At 41.7% G+C, this 25,151-nt stretch overlaps 2 protein-coding genes across 2 annotated transcripts in view; one reads left to right on the top strand and one right to left on the bottom strand.

Annotated features, from left to right (window-relative positions):
* Window positions 1-25,151, bottom strand: part of LOC126564886 (geranylgeranyl transferase type-1 subunit beta) — a 322,137-nt gene that overhangs the window by 126,673 nt on the left and 170,313 nt on the right. The gene's annotated exons all lie outside the window — the stretch shown is intronic.
* LOC126560463 (cytochrome P450 4C1-like) lies at window positions 6,222-8,347 on the top strand. The gene is made up of 8 exons (XM_050216422.1): window positions 6,222-6,432; window positions 6,503-6,700; window positions 6,774-6,962; window positions 7,047-7,119; window positions 7,203-7,329; window positions 7,414-7,596; window positions 7,683-7,987; window positions 8,071-8,347. Exons 1-8 carry the CDS (start codon window positions 6,249-6,251, stop codon window positions 8,345-8,347), a joined length of 1,536 nt encoding a protein of 511 aa, XP_050072379.1. The 5' UTR covers window positions 6,222-6,248.

Raw genomic sequence — 25,151 nt, 5'->3', positions numbered from 1 at the left:
TAGAAATTCAATGCAAACAAGCACAAAAAAGCACGACTGTTTGAAAAATCATGATTAATTGGAAGTCTGCCAAGTTAAACTTTTCCTAATCCCGTCGACCTTTCGAAGCCATCGTCTAGCGTGTGACTGCTCATGTAAGCCGTATGTCCTGCATTGTTAATCCTGATCTCAACCTTTTTTTTTCTTGATGTGTTTTTGCTATCACACCTACCAATGTCCGGAACTTGAACCATTTCGCTCATCAGCCGTACAGGAAGGATTACTTCATCATGTCTGCCAAAAAAGAAAAAAAAACTACCCTACTCCTCGGTAATTGGTGGTGGTGTCGCCGACTTTGGTCTCGCTTCTGGAATGGATGCGCAAAATGAGTTGTTGGAACGAAGATAAAAACCAGATGTCCACCGGATTATGCATCCCACGATAAAGGCGGACGACATTCTTCGCATCCACAGTCGCTTCATCGCTCGCTTCTTCTTCTGGAGTGATTCTTGCCTTTGTCCACTGCTAACTTCATTTCTGGAACATCATCTTCCTGTTTTTGGAGGAAGTCTTCGAGTCGTTTGCCAGCATACTGACCCTTGGAGCAACTCCACCTCCCCCTGCTTAAACCTCTCCCAAACAAAGCAGTAATTTTTGGAGACGACATCATCCTGAAATCATCCACCATTGATGGCCCATAATGAACTACGGGGATCTACTGACCGCCGTCTTCTATAGCCCATCTCCTTCGAATATCCAACACCCATTAAACAAAGTGAATTACCGAACTACCGGCTAAGACAAAGACCTTGCCGCGCGAAAGGTGGATCGCACGCACCTCCACGCAGGATGACACCAGTCATTATGGTGTCAATGGTTTATGACATGTCAATGTGAAACGTTTCCATGCTTTGGGGGGCAAGCCGTTTGTGTATTTTTTTTTTTGTGTTTCCGTTTCTCTATCTCTTTCTCCTTCCCTCTTGTCACCCATTTCCATGACCAGATTAAAATAGCGATTTGCTACGCTGGGGTGGCAAATAAAAAGAAACAAAAAAAACACAGCGTGGCCATCTGGACTTTTCAAGGGTATTGTGATGAAATTTTACACTAACTTTTACTGCCCATTAACTGCCCCCGTTATGCTCTCGTGGGTGCCTGTGTATGTGTGATTGAAATACGGAAAACCGCGGAAACCGGAAGTGTCCTGTTCTGGATGCGCACGTACTCGACAATATTTGCAGCCGCTCGTAAAACAGTGGCCCGAATAATGTGACAAACTGGTAAGGGCGTGTGGTGATAAATTTTTCAATTTGTAACCATTTTTTTTTTTTTGAGATCTGCACGCCCTTCACGACACTTTGTACTTGACACTTCGCCTTTCCGGGTGACCTCCAGTGGGCAGTGTTGGCTTTTGTTGCTGATAGTGAGCATTATACGATCTTTTTAAAAGTTTTAATCATCATTAACGCCACCCAAAAATGAAAATGGCAAACCCACTGGCAATTCGTAACGTTCTGAAAGCGCGGCAAAGAAACATCAAAGTGCTTGTAAATGGATCAGAAAGCGTAAAGCTGACTATGAAGTGCGTAAATGTAATGTAAGTAAGCGTAAAACACACCACCCACCTGCTAGGACATTCGTTAATGAACCGGCATTGTTAACGGGAAGTTTATTCTTTTATTAAAAGGGTTCGTAAAGTAGGCCTTGCTTAAGTTTTGATTCACTTTATGTTTTATTCTATTCTTCATGGAGCGCTTTATAGGTTTTATATGTTTATTACATGTTCTTTAACCTTTTTTATTCATTCTAAATATATAATACAATTGTTCTAAAAGTCATAAGCACCTTTTTTATTGATGTTTCAAATCATTTTTCACGAAGGAAAATCGCACATACTTGAGAGCAAATTGCAATTCCAGCGCAACCAAACCGTTAACAAGCAAAACCCATCAGAAAACTACCACTCCGAACAGTTTGCGCTTCAAACAAATCTTCAGCAGTCATTCCAATGCCAGAACTTGACCAGATGTTTGCTTTTCCACCGCAATATCCTTCTTTACTTGCGTAGATTTCTCCTTCTACCGACGGTCAGTCCTCAAACACAACCGAGAGCCACACGGTCTCTGGAAGGGAGATGACGATGAAAACTCGGAACAGTATGGGAGGTAAAGAAAAATCTTGATCCAAACTTTCAATCATAACAGCTCCTTGTTACTTCCTTGTTAGTACAAAAGAGGAAAACTTTGTGATTTTTTTCAAATTTTTCTCCTCGTACTGCCAACTCCCACTAACTCTGCTGATGGTAACGATGATTTTGATGGTTGTTATAGCAAGAGAAAAGTGCAAAACAAAACAACGAAAAACTTTGTGCATTTCAATGCGTTTCCTGTTGCACTTGTGGCTTGTGAAAACAACTCCACAGTCCGACAAGAACCACGAGAAGCCGGCTCGACTGTGTTTAATTGTTTCACTCAATTGATTCGTTATTAATTAACATCCAATGTGCTAAATTGTGCAGGATGATCGGGTTCGGTAATTATTACACACCGGTTGAATGGACAATCAACGCTCAGAGTTGGAGGTCCAGTTGGTGGAGGAAATGTTACTAGGAAATGCGATGCAAACTGTTTCATAATATAACTGAGTGGTAGCTGGTTTGCTGTAGTGTGGAAATAATTAACTATGCACGCTCTGTACAGACTCTTTTATTGTAGCAGATACCGATTTAATCATGAAACAATACGCCTCTCCTGTTTGTTTGATGTTTCTATAGCTCTCTATTACCACGTATACTTTAAAAACGATACTACAATGTGTGATATTTATATGATACAATTGGAAAAAGCAAAGACAAAGAATTAAAAAAATAATATGTGAATGAAAAAATAGATTGAATAGTAAAACGTTTCAGTGTCCTTCGATGAAAGATATTAACCATAACAAAAAAAGCATTGAGTGTTAAGCATTGCATGATTGAGCATGCTCTACAGAAATTAATACAACAAGCATTTTGATAATCATACAATAATGAGAAAAAAGAGTTTACACGACGATCACATTGCATGTGGCATATCTACATGAAACATCCGGTTAGCAGTTGCTTTATATTCTTCATCTGACAACAGGTTGTTTGTGCGCAATAAACACAGATCGGAATTAAATATGATACAAAAGTTGTAATTAATGTATTGATTTCTAGCAATGAAAATTGGTTTATAGATTACAAGCCTAAATTTATGTATTTTATATATTTAATACAGCACGTTTGGTCACTTATTGTGGATTTTTTTATACATAAAGGAATATTGTGGATATTAATACCTTTGAAAATGAGTTTAAATTACCAGGGGCGTATTTGACGACATCCACAGTGCAAATCCGTCATGCAAACGCAGGAATGAATGTCGGATTTACGTATTTTTTTTAAATTGGTTTATTTATTTATTATTAAGTATGACGGCACGTTTTCATTTTGTCTAAACCATGTGTGACTGAAATAATGAACATTAATATTAAGGCATTACCTCCTTATGCTTTGCCTTATCCCGGGCATGCTCTGTTGTGGATGTGGGGTTGTTGTTCAAGTCTATTGGTGTTGTCTATGAGTGTTGTATTTCTCAGGTGGATGCAGTTGCTTTATTTCTGGTACTATTGGTATGACTATTGCAGCGATGGAAGTTTTTCCAGAAGAAATCACCTGCAAGCGTAACAGGGAGCTTTTACGGCCGTGTTGAAACTGCCCCTGAATGCCGTTGTCCCATCATCGGATCACCCGCGGCACTACGAAAAAAAAGCGCTTAAGACACGTACAACACAACAAATAACGAAAAAGGAATGAGGGAGAAAGAACAAGGATTGAAAAAAAACACAGTGTTTATTTGGTCCCATAACAAGTGTCTCCATGTTTTAAAAAAAATCAGCCATTTTGACAGAACAAAAAATAATCCGAACAATACAACTTATTAATGTTCGGACAAAAATCCCTCACTGTTCCAAACCTGCTCTATGACCTGAGAAACACTGTAATGAGAACGTGGAATCATAGGACAAGACCGTTGTCTCTGGCGAATCGGAAGATGATTCTCATGTAGGGGAGGTCACTGGTAGCCAACACTTCTCTAATTTCTGTAAACGGTCGTCTGCCGATATGCTCGAGGCAAGGGCACAGCTAGAAGGAATTGGCTGTTTCGAATTCCAGGACCACAGAAGGTGATCAACATCGCGGAAATCATCACCACATACTTTTTTTTAATATTTCTGTCTTTTTGGTTTCATAATACATCCGTTTTTGGCTGTGTTTTGTTCTCATAATGTTATCTCACCAGTAATGGAGTTCTCACAATAATTCTAAACCTATGAATAATTCTAAACCTTGTATTATTAGGGGGCGATCGGTGGTGTAGGCGACAGCGGCGCCGGTCTTCAAACGACAAGACCGGGGTTCAAATCCCATCCGGACCGTCCTCCCGTAGTGAGGACTGACTTACCTCACTATGTGGTATTCATAAGTCAATACGGCCAGGCCGTTCTTACGAAAAAAAAAAAAAGATTTTGTATAAGGTGTTAGGCAATGGAAAATGACCGGTTGCAGGCATAGTAGTTAAAATTTCAGTATTGATCGTTTCTGTGCCATCCGTCGTACTTATGTAACTCAGTAGTTATATAAAATACTTATGTAACTTGTGAATGTGAAAAAAAAATCCTTTCGAAAAATAAAATAAATACATAACAAGCGGTTAGATTTGTAAAGGAACATACTACGCAGTTTTGAAGTATTTTTAGATGTTCTTAATTTGGTTATTGGTAAGCACAAAACTGGTTCAATGAAAATGGATGTCATTCTGGTTTTATGTTAATTAAAGTGTTCTCATTCTTCTTCTTCTTCTTCTTATTGGCTTAACGACCTGCAACGTCATGCCGGCCATCGAAATGGCTTTTCGATGGCTTTTCGATAGTTGGGTTGGTCAGTCCTCACTACGGAGGGAGGGACCAATTCCACCTAGCCGCCCCCCATTCAGATGTTGTCATTCAGAAAATGCATTTGTGCTGTCGTCATATTAAATAAATATTAGGTTATTATAATGTAAAACAATCAATCATGGGACTATTCTTTAAAATGGCAATCCAGTTTTGGGTGTTTTTTGGCTTGGACACATGCATCAATAGTAAATCGTAAAATTTCCTTTTTAATAGTAGAGTTTAAAGACATAAAAAAACTATCAAAAACACAATGCATCCCGAGCAGAAGAAAAATTCAGATGTTGAAGTTAATAGCTTAAATTACTGTATGAAAGGGTGTATTTATATATTCTAAGTGTTATTAAAAGTTACGCATGTGAGAAGAAACACAATATTCTATTCTAATGAAAGATTAAAATATTGCATACATTCGGATGTTTTATAGAAAAATACAGCAATAGAAGGCTGTAATAAAAATACAATAAAATCGTTTAAAGTGAAGTGAAAGAAACGGACAAATAAATTCTAAGAATAAACAATTACCAAAAACTCAACCGAACGTACTCAAAAAAATGTATAATATCATATAAGCGTAACACTCAACACCCCAAAGTATGACTTAGAAAGATAAGAAAATCTGATTGATACAAATAACTATTAGCAACGTGATTTGAACAATCAAATGTATTATCATCGTTTGTCAGCAAATTTGCCAAACATTGTAAAATGGAATTGTGAAAATGCATGACCACAACCTTTGCTCAGAAGCAACGCAGCATTAGAATAAATTTATAATCGTCGTTAGTTGACAATACTGTAATTATATTGTACCCTTTACACAAAATCAACAAAGAAAAAACTTAATACAAATTTTAATATCATCGTTAGTCAGCAATTATTGCAAACAGTGTCACAACCCTCGCACAAAACCAATTCAACCTAACGAGATCCAGTGATTAAAGTTATACCCAAAGAAAAGAAAAAAGTGTAGCGCAGATTAGATAACCTTAACGGAGATTAGCTTCATTGTTACGAATACGAATGCCATGATGGTAGCATCATACGCAGCTCACCAACACAGACGCAACAGCATATATAGCTCCAACACGGTCTCAACACAGCAGCCAACGGAACCGGTCCGGTCCAGATGATTATCGCGCCCCGGTCATTGCGTACTCACGCAAACAAACGTCAGTCATCCATCAAAAGCTGAAAGAAAAGAAGCATCTATCCATCTGTCCGTTCAGCCGCTTGCGTTGGCCGGTTGTTAGAATAAAGTAAACAAAGGCACACTTTACCGAAAAACGGCGATGACCGATTCGTTGACGACGGTTTCGTACGGCACGACGGTGGCATTTCTGCTGCTGCTAATGCCCGTCCTACGGTGGCTGATTCGGCGTGCACGGATGAGCCAAATTTACGACAAGATACCAGGCCCGAAAGCGTACCCATTCGTCGGTACGTTGTATTTGTTTTTCGGCAAAAAGTCTCACGGTAAGAGGTGGCACATTTTGGTTCCAGCCCGGGGTACAACTAATCCCGCTAAAGTGATGTGTACTCGCAGAGATATTCACGTTGATCGATCAAAGAACGCGCCAGTACGATGGCATTCATCGGATCTGGATCGGGATGACGCCGGAGGTGCGACTGAGCAAGGCAGAGTACGTGGAGCAGATCATCAGCGCGAGCCGGCACACGGAAAAGGCAAACCTGTACCGGTTTCTGGCCGACTGGCTCGGGGAAGGTTTGCTCACGTCCAAAGGTAAGGTTCGCCAACGGGGTTTGGTTTTCTTGCACACACGCTCACGACACACGCTGTTGTCTTGGCGTTGCAGGCGAACGTTGGTTTCAGCATCGGAAGCTCGTTACACCGACCTTCCATTTTAACATTCTCGATGGGTTCTGTGAGGTGTTTGCCGAGAATGGGACCGTGTTGGTTGAGTGCCTGCAGCAACACGCCGACACTGGCCAACCGGTGAACATCTATCCCTTCGTAACGAAGGCCGCGCTGGACGTAATTTGTGGTGCGTACTGATGCATAGGCGGGTGAAACTGTGGAACACATCTGTGCTAAGCTAAAATCTACTCTCCCTTTATGTCTCCTCCAGAAACGGCCATGGGGGTGAAGGTGCACGCGCAAACTAGTGGCGAGGACAATGCGTACGTGAACGCCGTTTACGAGTAAGCCGATTGATACCGCACCTCGAGACATTAAGCTTAATGAGCTCTCGTGCCGTTGTATGTTTCCGTTCCGTTTTTGATAGATTAAGTTCACTGTTTCTCGAGCGGCTTGTACGTCCCTGGCTACATCCGGAGTGGACATTTCGAAGATCGGCGCTCGGCAGAAAGCAACGCGAAGTACTGTCAGTTCTCCACGGATACACACGCAAGGTATACGATGCTTGCCAGACAAGCGATAATTTCAATTGATGGTTAAATGGAAAACCGACCTCCCCGTTCTCCACCATCCAACAGGTCATCCGGGAGCGGAAGCAAGCGTTGCAGCAGAACGGCACCGAATGCAATCAACCCACGGTGAATGAGTTTGGGCGCAGAAAACGATTGGCATTTCTGGATCTTCTGCTGCGGAGTGCTACCGATACCGGGCTTCTTACCGATGAAGACGTCCGTGAAGAAGTCGATACGTTCATGTTCGAGGTAAGACACCGCCACGTGGAATGAAAAGATAACTTTACGACGAGTGCCGCTTTTCAAACGTTCGATCGGGTTTTACTTTACCGCAGGGTCACGATACAACGACGGCCGGTATGTGTTGGGCTCTATTTCTGCTCGCCCTCCATCCGGATGTGCAGGAGCAGGTCCATCAGGAAATTGATTCCATCTTCGGCGGTAGCGACCGGCCGGCAACGATGCAAGACCTAAACGAGATGAAACTACTCGAACGCTGCCTAAAGGAAACGCTGCGACTCTACCCATCCGTTGCGTTCTTCGGTCGAACGCTTAGCGAAGATGTTAACCTCGGCGGTTACCACGTCCCGGCCGGTACCATCATAGGCATTCACACGTACAATGTGCATCGCGACGAACGGTAGGAAATGGTGCAGCACCAGGCAGGGCTTGCGTGATGCTGCTAATTTTACAACTCTCCTTCTACTGCTTTTCTTTCGCCAGATTCTTTCCGGATGCGGAAACCTTCGATCCGGATCGCTTCCTGCCGGAAAACACCGAACGGCGGCATCCGTACGCATACATCCCGTTCAGTGCTGGACCGCGGAACTGCATCGGCCAGAAGTTTGCACTGCTCGAGGAGAAAAGTCTCGTCTCGTCTATACTGCGCCGCTTCCGAATCCGCTCGCACCGGACACGGTCGGAGCAGCTCATCGTAAATGAGCTAATTACCCGACCGAAGGATGGCATTTTGCTGTATCTGGAGGAACGTCAGCGCTGACGATGAATTGATCCGAGGAATGGGTTTTTGCTTACATAAACCGTTTATGCTTTCATCTCTGGAGAGATTTTGCGATTAAGCGCCTTACTAAAAGCATTAACTTTAAGAGAGAGAGAGAGAGAGAGAGAGAGAGAGAGAGAGAAACGCGTGACCGGAACAGGAAGCATTGAGCATCATCGTACGAAAGCTGTGAAGCCGATAATCCAACGTGCATTAAGCAAATAATATATTCAACCTACTCCACTCCAATTCCACATCAGCGGCGCCACACAGTAAAGTTAATTATTTCATTTTGCCCCACCAGCCGCACCCCACGAGCGTTAAAATGCAAACACACATACACACGCGAGACGGTACAGCTCGGCATACATGATTGGAGGAGATAAATAGATGGCATGCTTTATGTAGCCAGCGTACGTTGATTATTCAATCCAATTCTTAAATTTGCATTGCAACGAATTCCTGCAAGCGTGAGGAAAAAAAAACTTTCGCTCATGCCAGCATCACAAAGGAAAAGTTGAACGAATACTGCGCTGGTTGGGAAAATTCATCCGAAATGCAAACAAATTGTGATTGCAAAAGTATGAAATGGAAAACAAAAACCAACAAATGGCAACAATGCACACTGACCTTCGGGTGGTCTGCATGTCTAGCGAGGATCGAGGGACAAAAGTTTGAAAGTCAATATACTGCAGTCCCGTTGCCGGAAGGTGTAGCACTTGCTAAATTACGTTCGGACTGTTGATAAGGTTGAATGAACATTTTCCACCTGAAAACCTTTGAAATTATATCTTATTGTGCTTTATAAGCTACCATCTTTATTGGTGAACTTGTTTAGTAATAAATATTATGTATAATAAAACAAACAAAGTCACATTACTTTTAAGGAATAGTCTAGACATTTAGGTGAAGTCTTTTTAACCTTTCATTGCTAAGCGAATTGCGTCCATTTAGATGTTTCACGATGCTTTCGTTACGCTTTAATATACTGTTTAAAAATAATGCTTAAATGTATGCAACACGCAATACTTTCAATATTTATTGAATAATCATTTATTTCTCCATCTTTTACGTACATTAACGTTCAATTAATGATCCTAAAAGGTTATTCCGGTCATTGAGGACTAGATTTTATTGATACTTCATTAACTTCCTCCATCGCTGTCCTCTACTCTAATTATAAAAAAAAATACATTCAAAAAAGGGCCAAAGCGTTTTATGGTAGATGTTGTTTAGTACATTACAATAATTTAGTCATTTCACAATTTCTTCACATTTCCGATGCCATAAAATGTATAAAAACACACAAAATGTGTGCCAGCTTTAAACAAATAAACCCATTGCCACTATTCAAGTACCTTGAACACAATTTTTAAAACTTTGGACAAAATAAGACCTTTCTAACATTATGCCTAGTACGATAAAATTCAATTCCCGCAAAGCTGATACCCCTTCATACTGTACATTAAAAAGGTATTCCCCAATCCTCTTGCAAAAATGTCTTCAACTGCGCCTGTGACAATAAATTACGTTTGAAATTTTTCATCCATTTCACCATGCCACCAACTGTCACTGCCTTCCGCTACAGACCGATAGGCGCGCGCGGTTGTGGTGTCTAAGCACAAATGTCTCATTTGAATATTTCAGCGTAATTTTACGATAATTTATCTCACGCTCTGATTCGGTAGACTGCAAACCTACCGCCATCCCATCACACGGTTCGCTTTGTTTTCGTGAAAAACGACGAGCTCGTCATTTTGCACCCGATCATCATGCAAGCTCCGCCCGTCCATCTAACACGCACGCATACACACATTATCATTAATCTTACACCATCCGTTTGTGCCAGCGGTACGCCCACTAAACACTCGCGAAACCTGATGGAGGAAACAAAAAAGGTTCACAGAGGGCTCGATTTGATGGGAAACTCTCGAACCGGTAGCATTTAACAACCTGGTCGACCGTTGGTATTTCATGGGAAATATTCACACCCAAGGTTGATTCTAACAAACCGTGCGCAAGGCGTGTGCTACACGACAGCACATAAATGAGGTCGTTAGAATATTTTCTGCGCCAAAATTCTCTATGACTTTTGTTTCACTTTTTTTTTACAAGAAAAGTCAAATTAAATCTTCTTCTAAAAGCAGGTTATACTGGGAGGCTGGTTCTTCCTTCCAATGTATTTTTTTCGTTCAACATCGCATGTCAACCCAATTCAATTATTTTGAATAATATACCTCTCACATGCCAACATCAGTCAACTTAGAAGAAGAAATTTCCTAAAAAAAGGCAAAGATTTATTTTATGACAATTCTTTTTTATGTATCTTTAGATATGAAAATAATTTACCATTGTTTAGAATTGCCTTTTTACTGTCACGCAACTAGGGAGTTAGGTTTGGGGCGCACAACGTTAATCACGGCGAAGGACATTGATATTGCAGAGCCTAAATGTATGCGATTTAGCGTACATTTCATCAATTTTTTATTGGCTTCTCGTTTATTTTATTTTTTATCACATTTTTGAGCTGGTTGTTCAACATCTTCAGCACAAAAATTTTGGCGTCTTTATGTCGTTTTCTACATATAAGCTACCATAAATCCATACTCCATTCACACGAATGATTTAAAACGTCATTCAAAGCAAAACACAAGCATGGAGTACAATATTAAGAAACCTTTATTGATCCTATCCTTTCCTTTTATCTTGCCAATCATGCATTTTGGTGAATTTAACAAAGCTTCTAAATTAATTCATTATATTTTCGCCCCTCTTAAACAAGCTCCTCACCATAACCTGCTCCAAGCAAAGCGACTTTCAAGCAATCAAAAGATGTCACACTCAAAACCGCATCAATTAGTTTCACTCAAACATGCAAGACAATTTAATTATTTTCCGAAAACACCGGCCGCCTCAAGACAATCGAGATACGGAGGGCCAAGATGTATAGTCCATGTCCTGCCACCTTGTACAACATCTACTTCATTGCCTTCCCCCACTTTACCATTGTGTGCTTATGTGCAAGATGGAAGGTTGTTAAAAGATATTTTAATTATGTTAAACTCGATAATCTTGTGCGGTGTAGATCAACCGGTACACCCGGCCCGAGTACCGTAAGGAGAGATGAACGGCGACCGGGACCGTGTATCCTTTGTCCAACTGTCCTTGTTAACTGAGGTGTTGTATATGTTGCCGGGTCGGATGAGGAGGTGACAGTCGGTGAGGTAATTTAAAGACTGCAAAGATGACCTTGCTGGAGTGCAGGTGGAAAATGCGGGGTTTGTTTGCCTATGAAAAGGATGCCTAATCATGTTATTGTCATCCGAACAAAAGACACTATCCGAGACCTTCTCGTGGGCGCTCGTGAATCCAGAGTATTCCCTGAGCCGTCTCATCATCAAAAAGCTTCCCAGTTTACTTCACACTGCCAGCAAGGCTAGTCCCCGCGTCTTTCTACACCACCAGCAACAGGATTAACGGTTGGCCCACCAAAAACTGGGCAAAACCAGAGTTTTGCCTTTTGTGCAAAAGTTTTGCACCACCTTTTGAAATCAAACTGTCCATCCCAGCAACTGGCTGCTGCTGCGAAAGTCCCGGAGCTTATTGCCCGTTCAGAGCGGACCTTAAGTACTTCTACTGCTGCTGCGACTGCTGCTCGGCCGCCGGTGAAGTCTTTTGTTTGTCTCCGGTGGTGGTTTTGGTAAAGGTTTAACTATTCTTCGAGTGACAGTTTCGCTTTCATCAACCAAAGAACACGGGAACAATATCACTTCATTAAGAAACGATTGTTTGAAGAGAGATCCTCGGGATATCTCTTGGTACGCACGCTCGGAGAAAGATTTTTTCCAGCATATCGAAGAAAAACTTCACTTTAAACGGTTACCACACCAACTGCAACTGCTTCGTCAACTTATTTCCGTGGAAATATACCCAAAATTAAGGCCTCCCTCCATATTTAACCATCTTTTAAGCTAATCCGATTACAGTTAGCGATGAAACGCTTAAAAATCGTTCACTGATTGCAACCAGCATCACACAAATTGTCGTTACGCTGCTGTTCCGCAAGAAAACTCCAAATTATGAATCCATCGAGGTACGCGAGCATCCTAAGCGAACATTCACCACTCGTGTTATCTTTGGTACGCCCGTCCAACACCAACGGCGTCAACGATTTGCCAAAAGTACACAAACGATCAACGGTTAAGACGGGAGACAAGGGGAAAAAAAAGGCAGACCAAAAACTCGCGAAAAATTGAGTCAAGCCAAAGCTGTACTTAATGAACTGAAATGGAATTAATTATTTGTAGGCAGCAGCGAACTTGATTAGACTCACGACGAACAGCGCCGGTGCCGGTAAAAAGTGATGGCGGAAAACATTCCCGATTTTCGCGAGAAACTGCCGAGTTTTCTTTGTTTTGTTTTTTTCGCCAAAAAACCTTGGCGAAAACTGGCGAAGCAACACGTGAGCCGCTAAAGCCAAATACCGAAAGCAACGAACCGATTTAACTCGGAGGGCTTTTTTTTTTAGAGGAGGCCGATTTTTCGTGTCTCTCACAACCAGTGAGCTGAAACAATTCTACGGCGCAAGCACCAGTGCTGCCAGCCAACCTGTCACCAAGCTTAAGGAGCGAATTCTTGGCGAAACATTTTTAACCACCAGCTTGGCTGATGATGGAAAACTGGTGGGGACGGTTGTCTTGGCGATGGCTAAAAAGTTGCCCAAAACTTGCTGGCAAGAATGTATCTTCGCTTCAACCAGCGCGCACCGGCCGAAGTTGTTGTGCTGGGGAAGCTTTTTGCCAACGCGCTGGGATTATGGGGAACCCTGCCTGGGAGGCAATTAATTATGAGTGACGGAAAGTTTTGCAATGAAAAGTAAACCTAATTTGCAACAGGGAAATGAGTTTTGAAATGCAATGATCCTGCCAACACGGGTGGTACGTTGTGTTCACGTATTGCTTGTGATTGCGTCTGGCACAGGTGGTTGGAGTGTGCGGTTGTTGATTCTACACCAACTAAACTACCGAACCTTCCGTAAAGCAAGGAAACGAAACGGTACAAAACAATAAAAACACATTTACTTGCAATAAAAAAAAAACTCCTCGGTGGTGACACTTGGTAAGGCGTGGCAGACAACAGTCAAGTGCTTTTTAATTGCGGGAAGTTTCTTTTTTGTGGACGTCTGTGAACAAGGGACATTTGTGGGAATTACTTTTTATGTGCAGACAGGGAGGATCTTCGGTACCCTGGTAGTAAAAAAATAATATTTGAAGGAAAACATGATTGAATAATAATAGAAAGACAATACGGTGTAAAGGAATAAGAAAGTTATGGAATGATTTCGGTGTGCTGAAGAAAAGTTACAAAAGTGAAAGCGTTGTATTACACAAAATGACCCTCAAAGCATAGAAGAATTGCTAGGAAAATAGCCAAATTTAGAAATTTGGTGAGTTGACTTCAAAAGATGAAAACATTTTTACTTTAAAATCATTCTGAAAAGTTCAAAACAATCAGCCTTTCAATTTGCGAAATGCATCACAAATCACTCTTCTCCGTTCGTTTTTCATTTATTCCAGCATCGTTAAACGAAGCCATAAAAGATGTTCCATTCCATAGTATCACCAATAACCGGCTTTGCACGTCTAAGCGCATTCACCAAATGTCTTCATCTAATTGTGTATGTGAGATTATGTCTTCTCGCTGTCAAACATTGTCGCATCTGATTATCTTTCATCAAATCATGTTCCCAGGTACCTCTCACTCGCTTATAGAACTCGCGGAGCGTTCAACATAACTTTCCAGTGCATTTGCAACTTCGCCAGAAAAAAAAAATCTCGAGCTCGTACTTACAAAACCACACTCGCGACATTTCCATTTTACCAAACACGAATTCATTTACCGTGGAAGTAGACGACACCCACAACGACTTGTCACCTACAGCACCCATCGAAAAGCTCCAAAAAGCTGCAGCACACTTTTCTCATGATTTGCCTTGCCTTATGTTCACGTGGGAAGCTTCATTTACATTTCTGCCAGTCTGCGACAACCTGTTTGTCTTCATTAGCATTACCCACACCGTGGTGTAGGGCTACCAGCGGGAAGCTACGGAAACCGAACAACATGCAAACACATGTGTAATTAAGAATTTCCTCTCCATCATCTGCCCGGGACGGGACAGCGTTGTGGTCGATTGTGTTTCAATCCTGGGGAAGATTTTTCGCTTGCAAACGGTTTTCCATGCAGAACGCTTATGGTTGAGGTTTAAGCGGATTAGTCAAGTCAACCCGGTGTCATTGTAGGTGTCGTTTTAGGCAGGAAGCCTCTCAATTTGTAGCAAACTGTGCAAAATGGCTCTAGAAATTATCGCCATTTCAGTGCTTCCCACTTCATTAGCTGCGTTAGACAGAAGAATTAAGTCATAACAGTTACAACATCAACAATGCAATGATGGCTTTAACAAGATTTCATTCTCATCTTCATCTCTAACTTGACGTTTAAGCAAAAACTGTACTGCTTTTTATCGTCTTCCACGAATTTTTAGAAGGATAAACTTGCTAACAAAAGATAAAAGATAATTTACTTTTACTTTTGTGTAAGAAAGTCTGACTTAATGTATGAAAATAAAATCTTTTTTACAATAGAAGGAACAATCACATAAAAGTAGTTCTGTAGAATTTGTGTGTCTCTTGATTGTACGTGCATCCTTATGCCTAAAAAAGGACCAAAAAAATACAACTATTTAAAAAATTATAAGTTATTGCCTACATTTCGGCATAGCACAATTGATAATCCTTAGTGTTTAACCTAAGGATTATCAACGATTGTCATACTATTGTTCAACAGATGAAAAACAATCTTGCTATTTCAGGTATTGTACAAGAAAGTCTGATTAATCGTTGAATATTTTCAAGTTCCCAGTTCATATTTAAAGCTTACTTTCATTCAATAGAGAAGAATTTTAATGCAACGAACTGCCTTGCGAATTATTTTATCAACCTAAATGAAATCCCTTTTCAAATATTAAGCATTCACGAAACTGATATAACTTTAACACTCTACATTGACACACCAACGGAGTGCCCCTTAACCTGAACCTTGTCAGGCCAAGCGAAATAAATACACCCAAATTTAAAAAAAAAACCTTTCAAATCACAATCGCTCCGCATCCGCTTCACTAAGTGAACTAACCGAACAATCTTCATTGCGCGCCTGTCCGGAATCGGCCATAACTCATTCATATCATTTTCAATTTTCCTTCTCGTGTTTTTTGAACCCCGAAAAAAGCGCTAACTCTCAGAAGCAGTTTTCGAGCAAAACTCGAATGCATTTGCCCTCTAATGTTCGTCCATTAATCTCCTTTGGCGTGAGCGTGCCTGTAGCATTTTCTTTTTTCTTTTTAGCTATCTCTCGAAATTTCTCCATTGAAGAGCTTACACATAGATAAACGAAAAAAAGAAAGGCAAATAAAAGCAGGAAGCTTCCTGAAACGGTTTGGCGGTGTGTTTCGGGCTGGCAAACAGATTACGAAATCACTTCCTTTCCATTTCATTAAGCTAATCAATATTACATGAGCCGCTTGCGAGTCTGGCCGGGAGTGTGTTCGCCAGGACGATTTCTCTGCCAACTTACTGGCCAACTTCCGGGCCCCGATACGCCTTTGCTCGCGGAATTTCCGACTCCCACCTGAGGGAAAACGCCACTCCGATGGCGTTGTAAACGATGGTTTCCTTACACACAAACTTGCTCCAAGTGCTCAAGCATTGTGTTTGCTGCGTTCCCGAAGAAAAAGACACCATCCCACGGGGGGTGACACACACACCAGCGTCATAGTCTTGCAAGGCGTACCGGGCGTCTCCATCTTACACCTGTCCGACATCCTGTGACCTGTGTCTTTCTGTAGTTACAAGAACAGATAAAAAAAACACCTACCCACCAAAACGGAAAAAGGAAACTTCAACTCGTTGGCACACGTTTGGGACGTGGTGTTGCGATCGGGATAACTTTTCCCATATCGACAAAATTATGCACCTATTTCGAAAAGGCAAAAGTTTCGCGGTGCGCGTTCGGTCTTTTCGCCGGCAGACCGGTTTGATTGGGAACCGAGCGTATTTACGTGTCTGCTGCTCCAAAGTGTGCCAGCAATAGGTGGCAAAGATCGACCATTACGATCAGTGTTGCCAGCCCCATTCAGGACGGAAATAGTCACTTCTTTTCTGTGTTTTTTTGTATTTACATACTTTACTGCCGGATAGCTTAGCAGAAGGGCAAAGTTTAACTACACGTAAGATATTTCGGCTGCCGACGCTCGAGTTTGAACCACAGTTTTTTGTTTCCCACTCCAGGCTATAAAACGACGCGCGAAGATAGTGAATACCTTTAGGCAGTAAAATTTCCGAGAACAAGCCAAGTCCCAATCACGCCTGCTGCTTCAATGCCCGATAACAGGTTATATCACTAAAGAGAATTTTAATTCTACGATGGGCAGGCAAATAGTACACCTTTACCACGAACTTACGATGACTTCGAGAATGTTCACCAACTTATTATGACCTGCAACGTACATAATACAACACCCTGGAGTATACGCCAGTCATACTACTCAAGAAAAGCAAACATTTGTATACACGTTTTATTTTACGATCGTAACAGCAGAAGCAATAGACGACTTTGGGACACACGGACTAGCAAACATGAATAATCCATCAACCGAACTAGGATGACCATAAGGGCGGTTTTTGCACCTTTGAAGGATGAAGGAAAGATTTAATAAACACAGCACGCTCCACAGTCGAAAACATCACACCAAATCTCACTATTCATATCTGCCCAACCGTGTTAAGTATAATGCATTATCGTCCCGTATCAACGACGGTCACCCTCGCATTGCACGGGTTTTGGAGCAATAAATTGAATTACTCCCCAATTGGATCATTATTCCATTAATGAGTTTCGGCTAGCGGACACGTACCGATCCTTCGTGAAGTAAAGGAAAAACTTGGACGCGGCCTTGATGAGCGTAGCATTAATCCCGTCTGCCATTTTCGGTCGTATCATTTTCTTGCCCTTTTTCCCATCAGGGAGACCAGTTTCGCAAATCACTCACTGTAATAAAATTCAAGTAAAGGGCAGGGGTTTACATGCGATACCAAGGGAAAAGGAATATTGAATAAACGGTATTGCATTAATGCGATTCGCACTCAACGAAAGATATAACTAACTTACCTTCAATTTCTAAAGCTTGCACATTGCAAGAATGCATGGTTCATCCAAAAATATGTAGAGCTTTCTCAAGGTTTATGTATTAGACATGATAATATTTTTTAATTATTTTCCCGCTCGAAAAACTTATTTTCACAACTACTTTTACTGAAACAAAAGCATATTACACCTAAATGTTTGCAAGCAGTTAAGCTACTAGAAGGAATTATCTGTCTAGCCAGTCGGCAGGAAGCTGTAAATTTCGACTTAAACAAAGATATATGATAATAATTCATCTTATGGCAGGGTCATAAGATGAATTATTATGAAGTAATATTATAATGTTGAGGTAGACGACTTAAAAACCAACTGTGTTGCTTACCAAAAAATAGACCCCTTCCTCCCCTCTTCCTTGAGTAAAAAATCGTTACGCTAGACGGTACACCCTCCAATCCCCTTCAAGCATCAGGTAATACATGGACGCCCTCTTGTTGCCATTCCAAACTCGTTAGTAGGAAACAAACAATTTGACTGCGTTGGCGTTGGGTTCGGAAGTATTTGGCGGGCTCAGCCACGAGGGTAGCGAAGTCACTCTTGCTGCTGCGGGATCAGTAGTGAATCAAGGTATTCAGAGGTCTTAGGGGGCATGGATGGTGCGGCTCCTTTTACTAAACCCCTTGAACCAAGCAGCTATCGGATCCCTGGGCGGTTGCCTACTCCGCCTACTGTTAAATCCGCTACTGTGTCGGATAGAACATGCCGATCATTCTTTTACACGATGATGACCTCGATGATGATGATCGTTCTTGGAATATACATATATGCCGATAGCCGGGTATCGGAGCAGTATCAACCACCTCCGAAGCAATAGACGCAGAAATAGTATCGGATCAACAGAACATTCAGCTACCTCTACATCATCTTCACTAGGAAACGCCTTATAAAACATAGGTTACAACAATTATTTATAACACAATCACCACAGCTCTGTGGTCCTGCGTGGAATTTGAAACCGCTAGACACTCCTTGTTGAGCGCAGTCGAGAATGTCGGCAGACGACCGGTTACTGAAATTGGAGGAGTGTTGGCTACCAGTGACCACCCCTATATGAGGATCATTCACCGATTCGCCAGAGAAAACGGTCTTGTCCTATGATTCCGCATCCCAAGTATCCTTCCAATCCTTATTAGTATTCCACAATTCCTTTTTTGTTAAATGTTGTGTTGTCTACGTCATAAGTGTATTTTTTGTAGTGCCACGGGTGATCCGATGACTGGGCAACAGCACTCGAAGGCGATTCCAACACTGCCGTAAAAGGGAGGCAGGCGTTGTTCAAAGTGCAGTGTTTTCCACTCCAATCCAGTTTTGGGTGGTTGGCGGGCTCAGTCTCGAGAGTAGTGAAGTCGCTTTCGCAGCTGCGGGATAGAGCATGTCGATCATCCTTTGATTGGACGTTAACAAGAGTGAGCTTGGAATGTCTTAGCTGGACTGCACTGGAGAACACTGTACGCAGACAAATAAATGTTCGTGCTGTCTTAACGATGTTTATTTGTTTGTTACAGTCCAGACCATATCATAAAGATCTACAATAGAACGGCCACAACACCACCATAGCCGGAATTTGGATATAATCAACCACCATTATCACAATAGTCACAATAATAGTCCCGGACCATCAAAACGCACAACATCCACCAATACATCATCATCATCACCATCACCACAACCACCCACAACCAAGTACGCCCGGGATAAGGCAAAGAATAAGGAGAAAATGCCTTATCAATATGATTATAAAATTTGTTCAACACAAGCGGTGTTGACAATAAGGCACTGGACCGTCATAATTAATTATAAATAAAAATAAATAAATAATCACCACAGCAGATCGTGTTGACAAAACAGGTATTTCACAATGTTATCAAAACATCCGAGAGACGTTTGTCAAGCAGTTTGCAATATATGTGTTTAATTTGGTTTTTTATTTTCAAACTTATTCTGTTTCAATCACTTAAACTCATGTTTGTCTCCTTAAGACTGACAGTAATCTTCAGATTGACAACCACTGCAAAAACGCTGCTAGGATGGAAATGGTGCAAAAGCGCCCGACTAAACGAAGTCCGAACTAGGCAGCAGCCCAGCACGGCACGGACTACGAAACGACAAACTCTCATTACGATTTTACGACGCTACTAGTTTCACACGCGTGATGGTGACAGGGTTGCGATAAGGGAAATCAGTCATTCCGCACAGAAAACTGCTTCACCCCTTCCCAATCTCCGGTCCAGAGGGTGTATAAAAAGTTCGCACCACGCCACGGGACACTAAACGGTACTAAAAGCTCGTTTTTCTTCTTCTTCTTCTTTTCGTTATTCAAAAAGCAAACGCTGTAAAGCCGTAAATAAATGTGCCGAGGCAGCGGCTCATATCTCAAAATAGCGTCACATACTCAACACACCGGGCCGGCCGTTGTTTTAATACCGCCCCGGGCACCAGAGTGCTGCTAAGTGTCTACGTAATTTAACGAAAAATGAAGAGAAAGGGAGAGAGAAAAAAAACCTCACCCTCTTACACAGAGCATGCCAATCCTGCTCATATCCTCCATCTGATGTCTGACGAGTAGACGCTCCATCTAGCCGGATTCAGGCTACCGACACATTCAAGATGAATGTCGACGCCATAAGAATCTAGCTACTAGCACACTCGCCTTTAGTTGAATGTCCTCGTGTCCTGTTTCGAAACAGACATTTACCCGTCCGGCCATCGCTGAAAGGGTAACTGGCAAAACCTACTCTTACGGGGGTTTTCTGCTTTATAGCTAACAGATTCACAAAGATAGATTTAACGTCTTTCACCGGGTTTCGGTCGTGTCGCTTTCGCGTGCTCGTGAATTGTGGTGGCGGCAGGGAAGGATATATAATAAGAATGATAGCATAATGGACGTAAGCTGCGTGGAAATCGTGTTTCAGCTTGTATTTGCGCGTGTGTGTGTATGTTTGTGTGATTTTTAAGGACCTATTTGTAAGTACAGAACGCTCTGTGCCTTGTGTGGTTATGAACTCGATGCTCTCGGTGCCATATGCACCGTGCCACATTTACCACTGTAGCGGAAAATCATACGAATAGCATCTCAAGAGTCACAAGCGCAGCAACGAGTAACCTTCCCATCGTTCCGTTGACCTGTTTACGAACGGGTTCGTCAGATGAACGCTGGAAGAAAGCAGAGCCCTCGGCGAGAGAAAAAAGAACCCACAAAGCTACGAGTTAAAGTTTCCTCTGCCACTCTTCTTACTCTTCCTCCTCTACATATTGCCGTCACTTTACGGTCGGCGATTACTCTCCAGCGGGAATTGTAGCATCTTTTCATGCTACACTGAAAACTGTACAGCCGAGCGCGAGAGCGTACCCTGTGCCCTGAGACTGTCGAAAACGGCTGTCAGCGTGTGCATGTTTAATTTTACCAAGGATTTTCTTTCACACAAACAAACACACACACACATTCCAATGCAAAAGAATTCCCAATCGGGGAAATTCCCCACCTTTGGGGACGGAATCTTTCATTCGGAGACTCGTTATTTGTTTCTTCTGTTTTTCTTTTTTTCCCTCCTGAATGTATGCAAAGCATCAAACGGCGCTCTCTACACAAGCGCGCACCCGAATAGGAAGCTCGAAGTAAGTGAGGCCAGTATTTCGCTTGCTAGCGTACCGCACCACGACTTGTGTGTGTGTGTGTGTGTGGGGACGCTTAACTGTGGTCCACTTACATTTATGATCGTAGCATGTATATATTATCCCACTCCTCCTGGCTAGAGTTTGGCATTGCCATAACCTGCTGGCAGCTCGTGTCGTACTCGTGCCGTTATCTCCAGTGTTTAGTGCGTTTCAGGACATAAAACATGAATGCATTTGTTCAGTTTTGCCTCACGGTCGCACATGTCTGCTAGCCCCCCCCCCCCCCCCCCCCCGTGTTGCTGTAACACACATAAATCGATGTAGGTGTTGAATTCATATTTTAATTGTATGTTTCTGTAAAGCTCGCCATCATGAACTTGTCCTTGCATGAAAGTATACGATAGGTTGGAAAATTGTTTGCAAGACAATAGCCCCGGGTGCCCTGTTTTGTGTAACCAACGTAATGTACTTTACACAATAAACTTTTGAAAGTAGCTGGTTATAATGCAGGAATGCAGCTGAATACAACTTATTTGTTTCAAGGTTTGTTTAAAGTCAAGTCAAAAACATTGTTTATTGTAATGAGAAATAAATTTTTAATGCTTCTTTGTTCCATTTTTCTTACTTTTAATATATTTTTTTAATAAACATGAAACATTTTATACGGAGTTAGTACAAGAGGATTTGATCACGTAAAACAAGCTAAAACAATTTCCAGAGGGAATTTTCCCTCTCGAAAAACTTATCGCTGTTGGACAAAGAATATGATGTTAAATGTACATATATCATTATGTAAAGCAAGTGAAACAAACACTTTGATGAAGTCTTGGAGAGAGAAGAATTCCTCTTAATCGCGTTCGAGAGGAAGATGCTGAGACGGATTTGTGGTCACTTTGTAGGACTGATCATGTCATAAGAATGGCACTGGACGGTCCAGATCCTAGTTTTTTAGGCCATCCAGATGGCAATATGAGGTAAGGTAGTCTGATAGTCTAATACACTGAAACGATGGCGCTAGACCGTATGTGGTTTGAGGATTTCTGCAGCACGCCAAGATCACGAAGCGATTCCTATACGTAAAGAAGTCCAACAAGGCATTCGATGACCGAGGTAACCTAAAAGATCGTTAAGCCAAGAATAAAAAAAGCAGTAAGTACTGATCATTAAGATACATCTCAGGCAACTTCCTTTAACAGATTTTAACACACAAGTAACATAAAATCGAAAATCGTACAAAACGTAGGGCTCGGAAAATACCATAGATCAATTTCATGCACGATGTTCAATGGCCCGTTTGACTTATTGATACCATGTAGTAGGATAATCAGTCCTCACTACGGGGGAAGGATCCGGATGGGATTTGAACGCCGATTTTGTCGTGTGAAGACCTACACCGTAGCCACCTGTACCACCGGTCGCCCTTTTGAAGCACATCACATTGAAGATATCAAACTGCAATATACAAATGAATATTATAACAAAAATATGTTATGGCTAGGAAAAAACACCATAACATAGAGTTTTAATAAGCACGACACAGAAACGGCTTTATATAAAATATTTTAATTCTGCTTGATTGCTTTGACACATCATTACAAATATAATTTTATTTGTTTAAAAACTGGACACAAAACGCTCAGTTTAATGCTCGTCTTTTTTCTAAATCAACCATTACGTTTTACTCATTATTACCACACCAACCAGCCACCTTTATTCTGAACCATGCTGCAGGTAGAAGGCACATCTTCGAGCTTCATAAATAAAAACCATTTATTTCACTCCTTTCAATTTCCTCTCATTTCGTAAAGTCCTTGTTTTTGATGTGGTTTACACCGGTTTCACCTTGTTTTGTCTTGCGCACCCGTACAACAATGCTGACCGGACCCAATACCACACACCTTCCTTCAGACACTCACCGATGCCCTTCCGTCCCGTTCACTTAAATCCCATTCAAAAAGGCAGTCAAATGGAAGTCCCGCAACAGGTCGAACCGTGCCGTAAGGGTATTGTTTGCCATTGGGTTAGCGGTAGTAGAGGAAACGAATCGAGATGCTTCCGTACACCTCAACAATGGAACCATCCGGCTGGAAAACAACCACGATGCACGGAACCCCGAAGAGATGGTGTAAAGCGAAAAACCCGTCACCTCAGTATCCGACCATAAAGAGGCACACTTAATGCCCGTCCGCAGCTCGGGCTGGTGCGCATCTCTATACAATTTCACCAACCCATGTCAGTCCGACCCGACCAAAGGTGTAAACCAGCATACCGAAACCGAACCGTTCATCCTGTCGCATTTGGCGTACGCTTCAATCACCGCTAGAATGGAGAAGCCATTTTTCCTTTTTTTGTTGCTTTGTTTCTTTATTCTCTCATTCGCTTTTCATTTCATCACACGCTAAGCAGCTTCTGGCGCGCGCGTCCCATTGTGTTCCACTCCCGTTTGACAAACCGCTATTGTTCGGTTGGATGTGTAGGTATCATTGTCTGTTGGTAACCTCATAACAGAAGCTTAGTATTGTCACATTTAAACATCAGAATAAAAAACACCACGCAACGCATTCAAAAACTGTTAAGCAACGCTCTGTTTCAACGCTTCTATTGCGAAACAGTTGCACCCATATCGTAGTGCAAAAGCGTTGCATTTGTCGCACCAAAATGGTAACCAATGAATGCAACTCATCATCATCCATTGTATGGTAGAACGAAAGCTTAAACCGCTAAGCTTACCAGTGTGCAATCCGCACGAACTGGGTTTCCATTGGTTAATAAATGATGGCGGGCTTTTTGGTTTCAATTTATTTTATTTTTTTCGAGTTCATCCATTTCTACCTTCACGCTAAAACGAAGCTAATTTTATGCAACACGCAGCTTAGTCAAACTTTACACTCACAGGTTGTTGGTGAGGGAAAGTTCCAAAGTGCCAGCCGGTTGCGTTCACGTGAATTTTCGGGATTAAGTAAGAGCCTTTTTTCCCTCATTTTCCGGCAACCAATTTTGGAATTTTCTCGAATGAATTTGCATAAAAAGGACGACCTTTGGTTTTTTTTTAGGGAGAAAAATTATTTGAGCGCGACTTTAAAAAGGACACTTTAAATTAGTTTTAAATCTGCTCAAAAATTTACACCTACCTAAAGGATTTTTTTATGTTGTTGGCTTAAGAAATTAAGAAAACGATTTTTGCCTCGTTCCACACATCATTATCAATGTAAATCATAAGCGGATTTTCAATTAGTATGATTCCACTTTTCCTATCATCAATCTAACGCCATTAACTACAAGAAGACACACATAAACCTTCTCTCCAAAAACACCCATTTTTCAAGGGTCACCAATCCCTTATAACATCATTCTCACGTATTTCATTAAAGCAATCATTCCTGTGCGTCGCTTTCAGTATGAACACCGTAAGACATGTTATTAATGTGACCGCCTAACTCTCCCAACATACCAATAACAAATAACATGCCGTCGCATCCTCGATTTTTTTTTTCTTGTCGTGCGTGTGCTTTCCACATACCCTGCCACAACTGACAGGGAAGGATTTTGTGCAGGAACGCGAACCAAAAAAGGGACAATCAAATGGGCGACCCGTGCCATGCAATTCAACTCCATCGTGAGCCGTTAAATTGTGGCACGTACACAAGCTCCACAGCACTTTGGGGAACGATGCAGGCAAAACCCCAAAATTGTTGACCCTTTTTTTTTTGCTTGGTGAGGGTTACTGAGCCGTACTATGTATTACACTGGTTTTGGTGCCCTTTTTTGATAATGTGATACCGAACGATAACTCACCTATTTATGAAGATTATCTCGTGTTCCAACACACTCTTTTGTTTGTCTGCTTTTTACTTGTGTTATAGGATGAGATTTTTATTACTGTAGAAAGAGAAATACGTTTTTTTCTACAGATTGCTTTCTAAAATAATAACAC

This window comes from Anopheles maculipalpis, chromosome 3RL, assembly GCF_943734695.1.
Source record: "Anopheles maculipalpis chromosome 3RL, idAnoMacuDA_375_x, whole genome shotgun sequence".
In the NCBI taxonomy this organism is placed as follows: Eukaryota; Metazoa; Arthropoda; class Insecta; order Diptera; family Culicidae; genus Anopheles; species Anopheles maculipalpis.
Note: the sequence above shows the minus strand (reverse complement) of the source record. Positions and strands in the feature narration are given on the sequence as shown.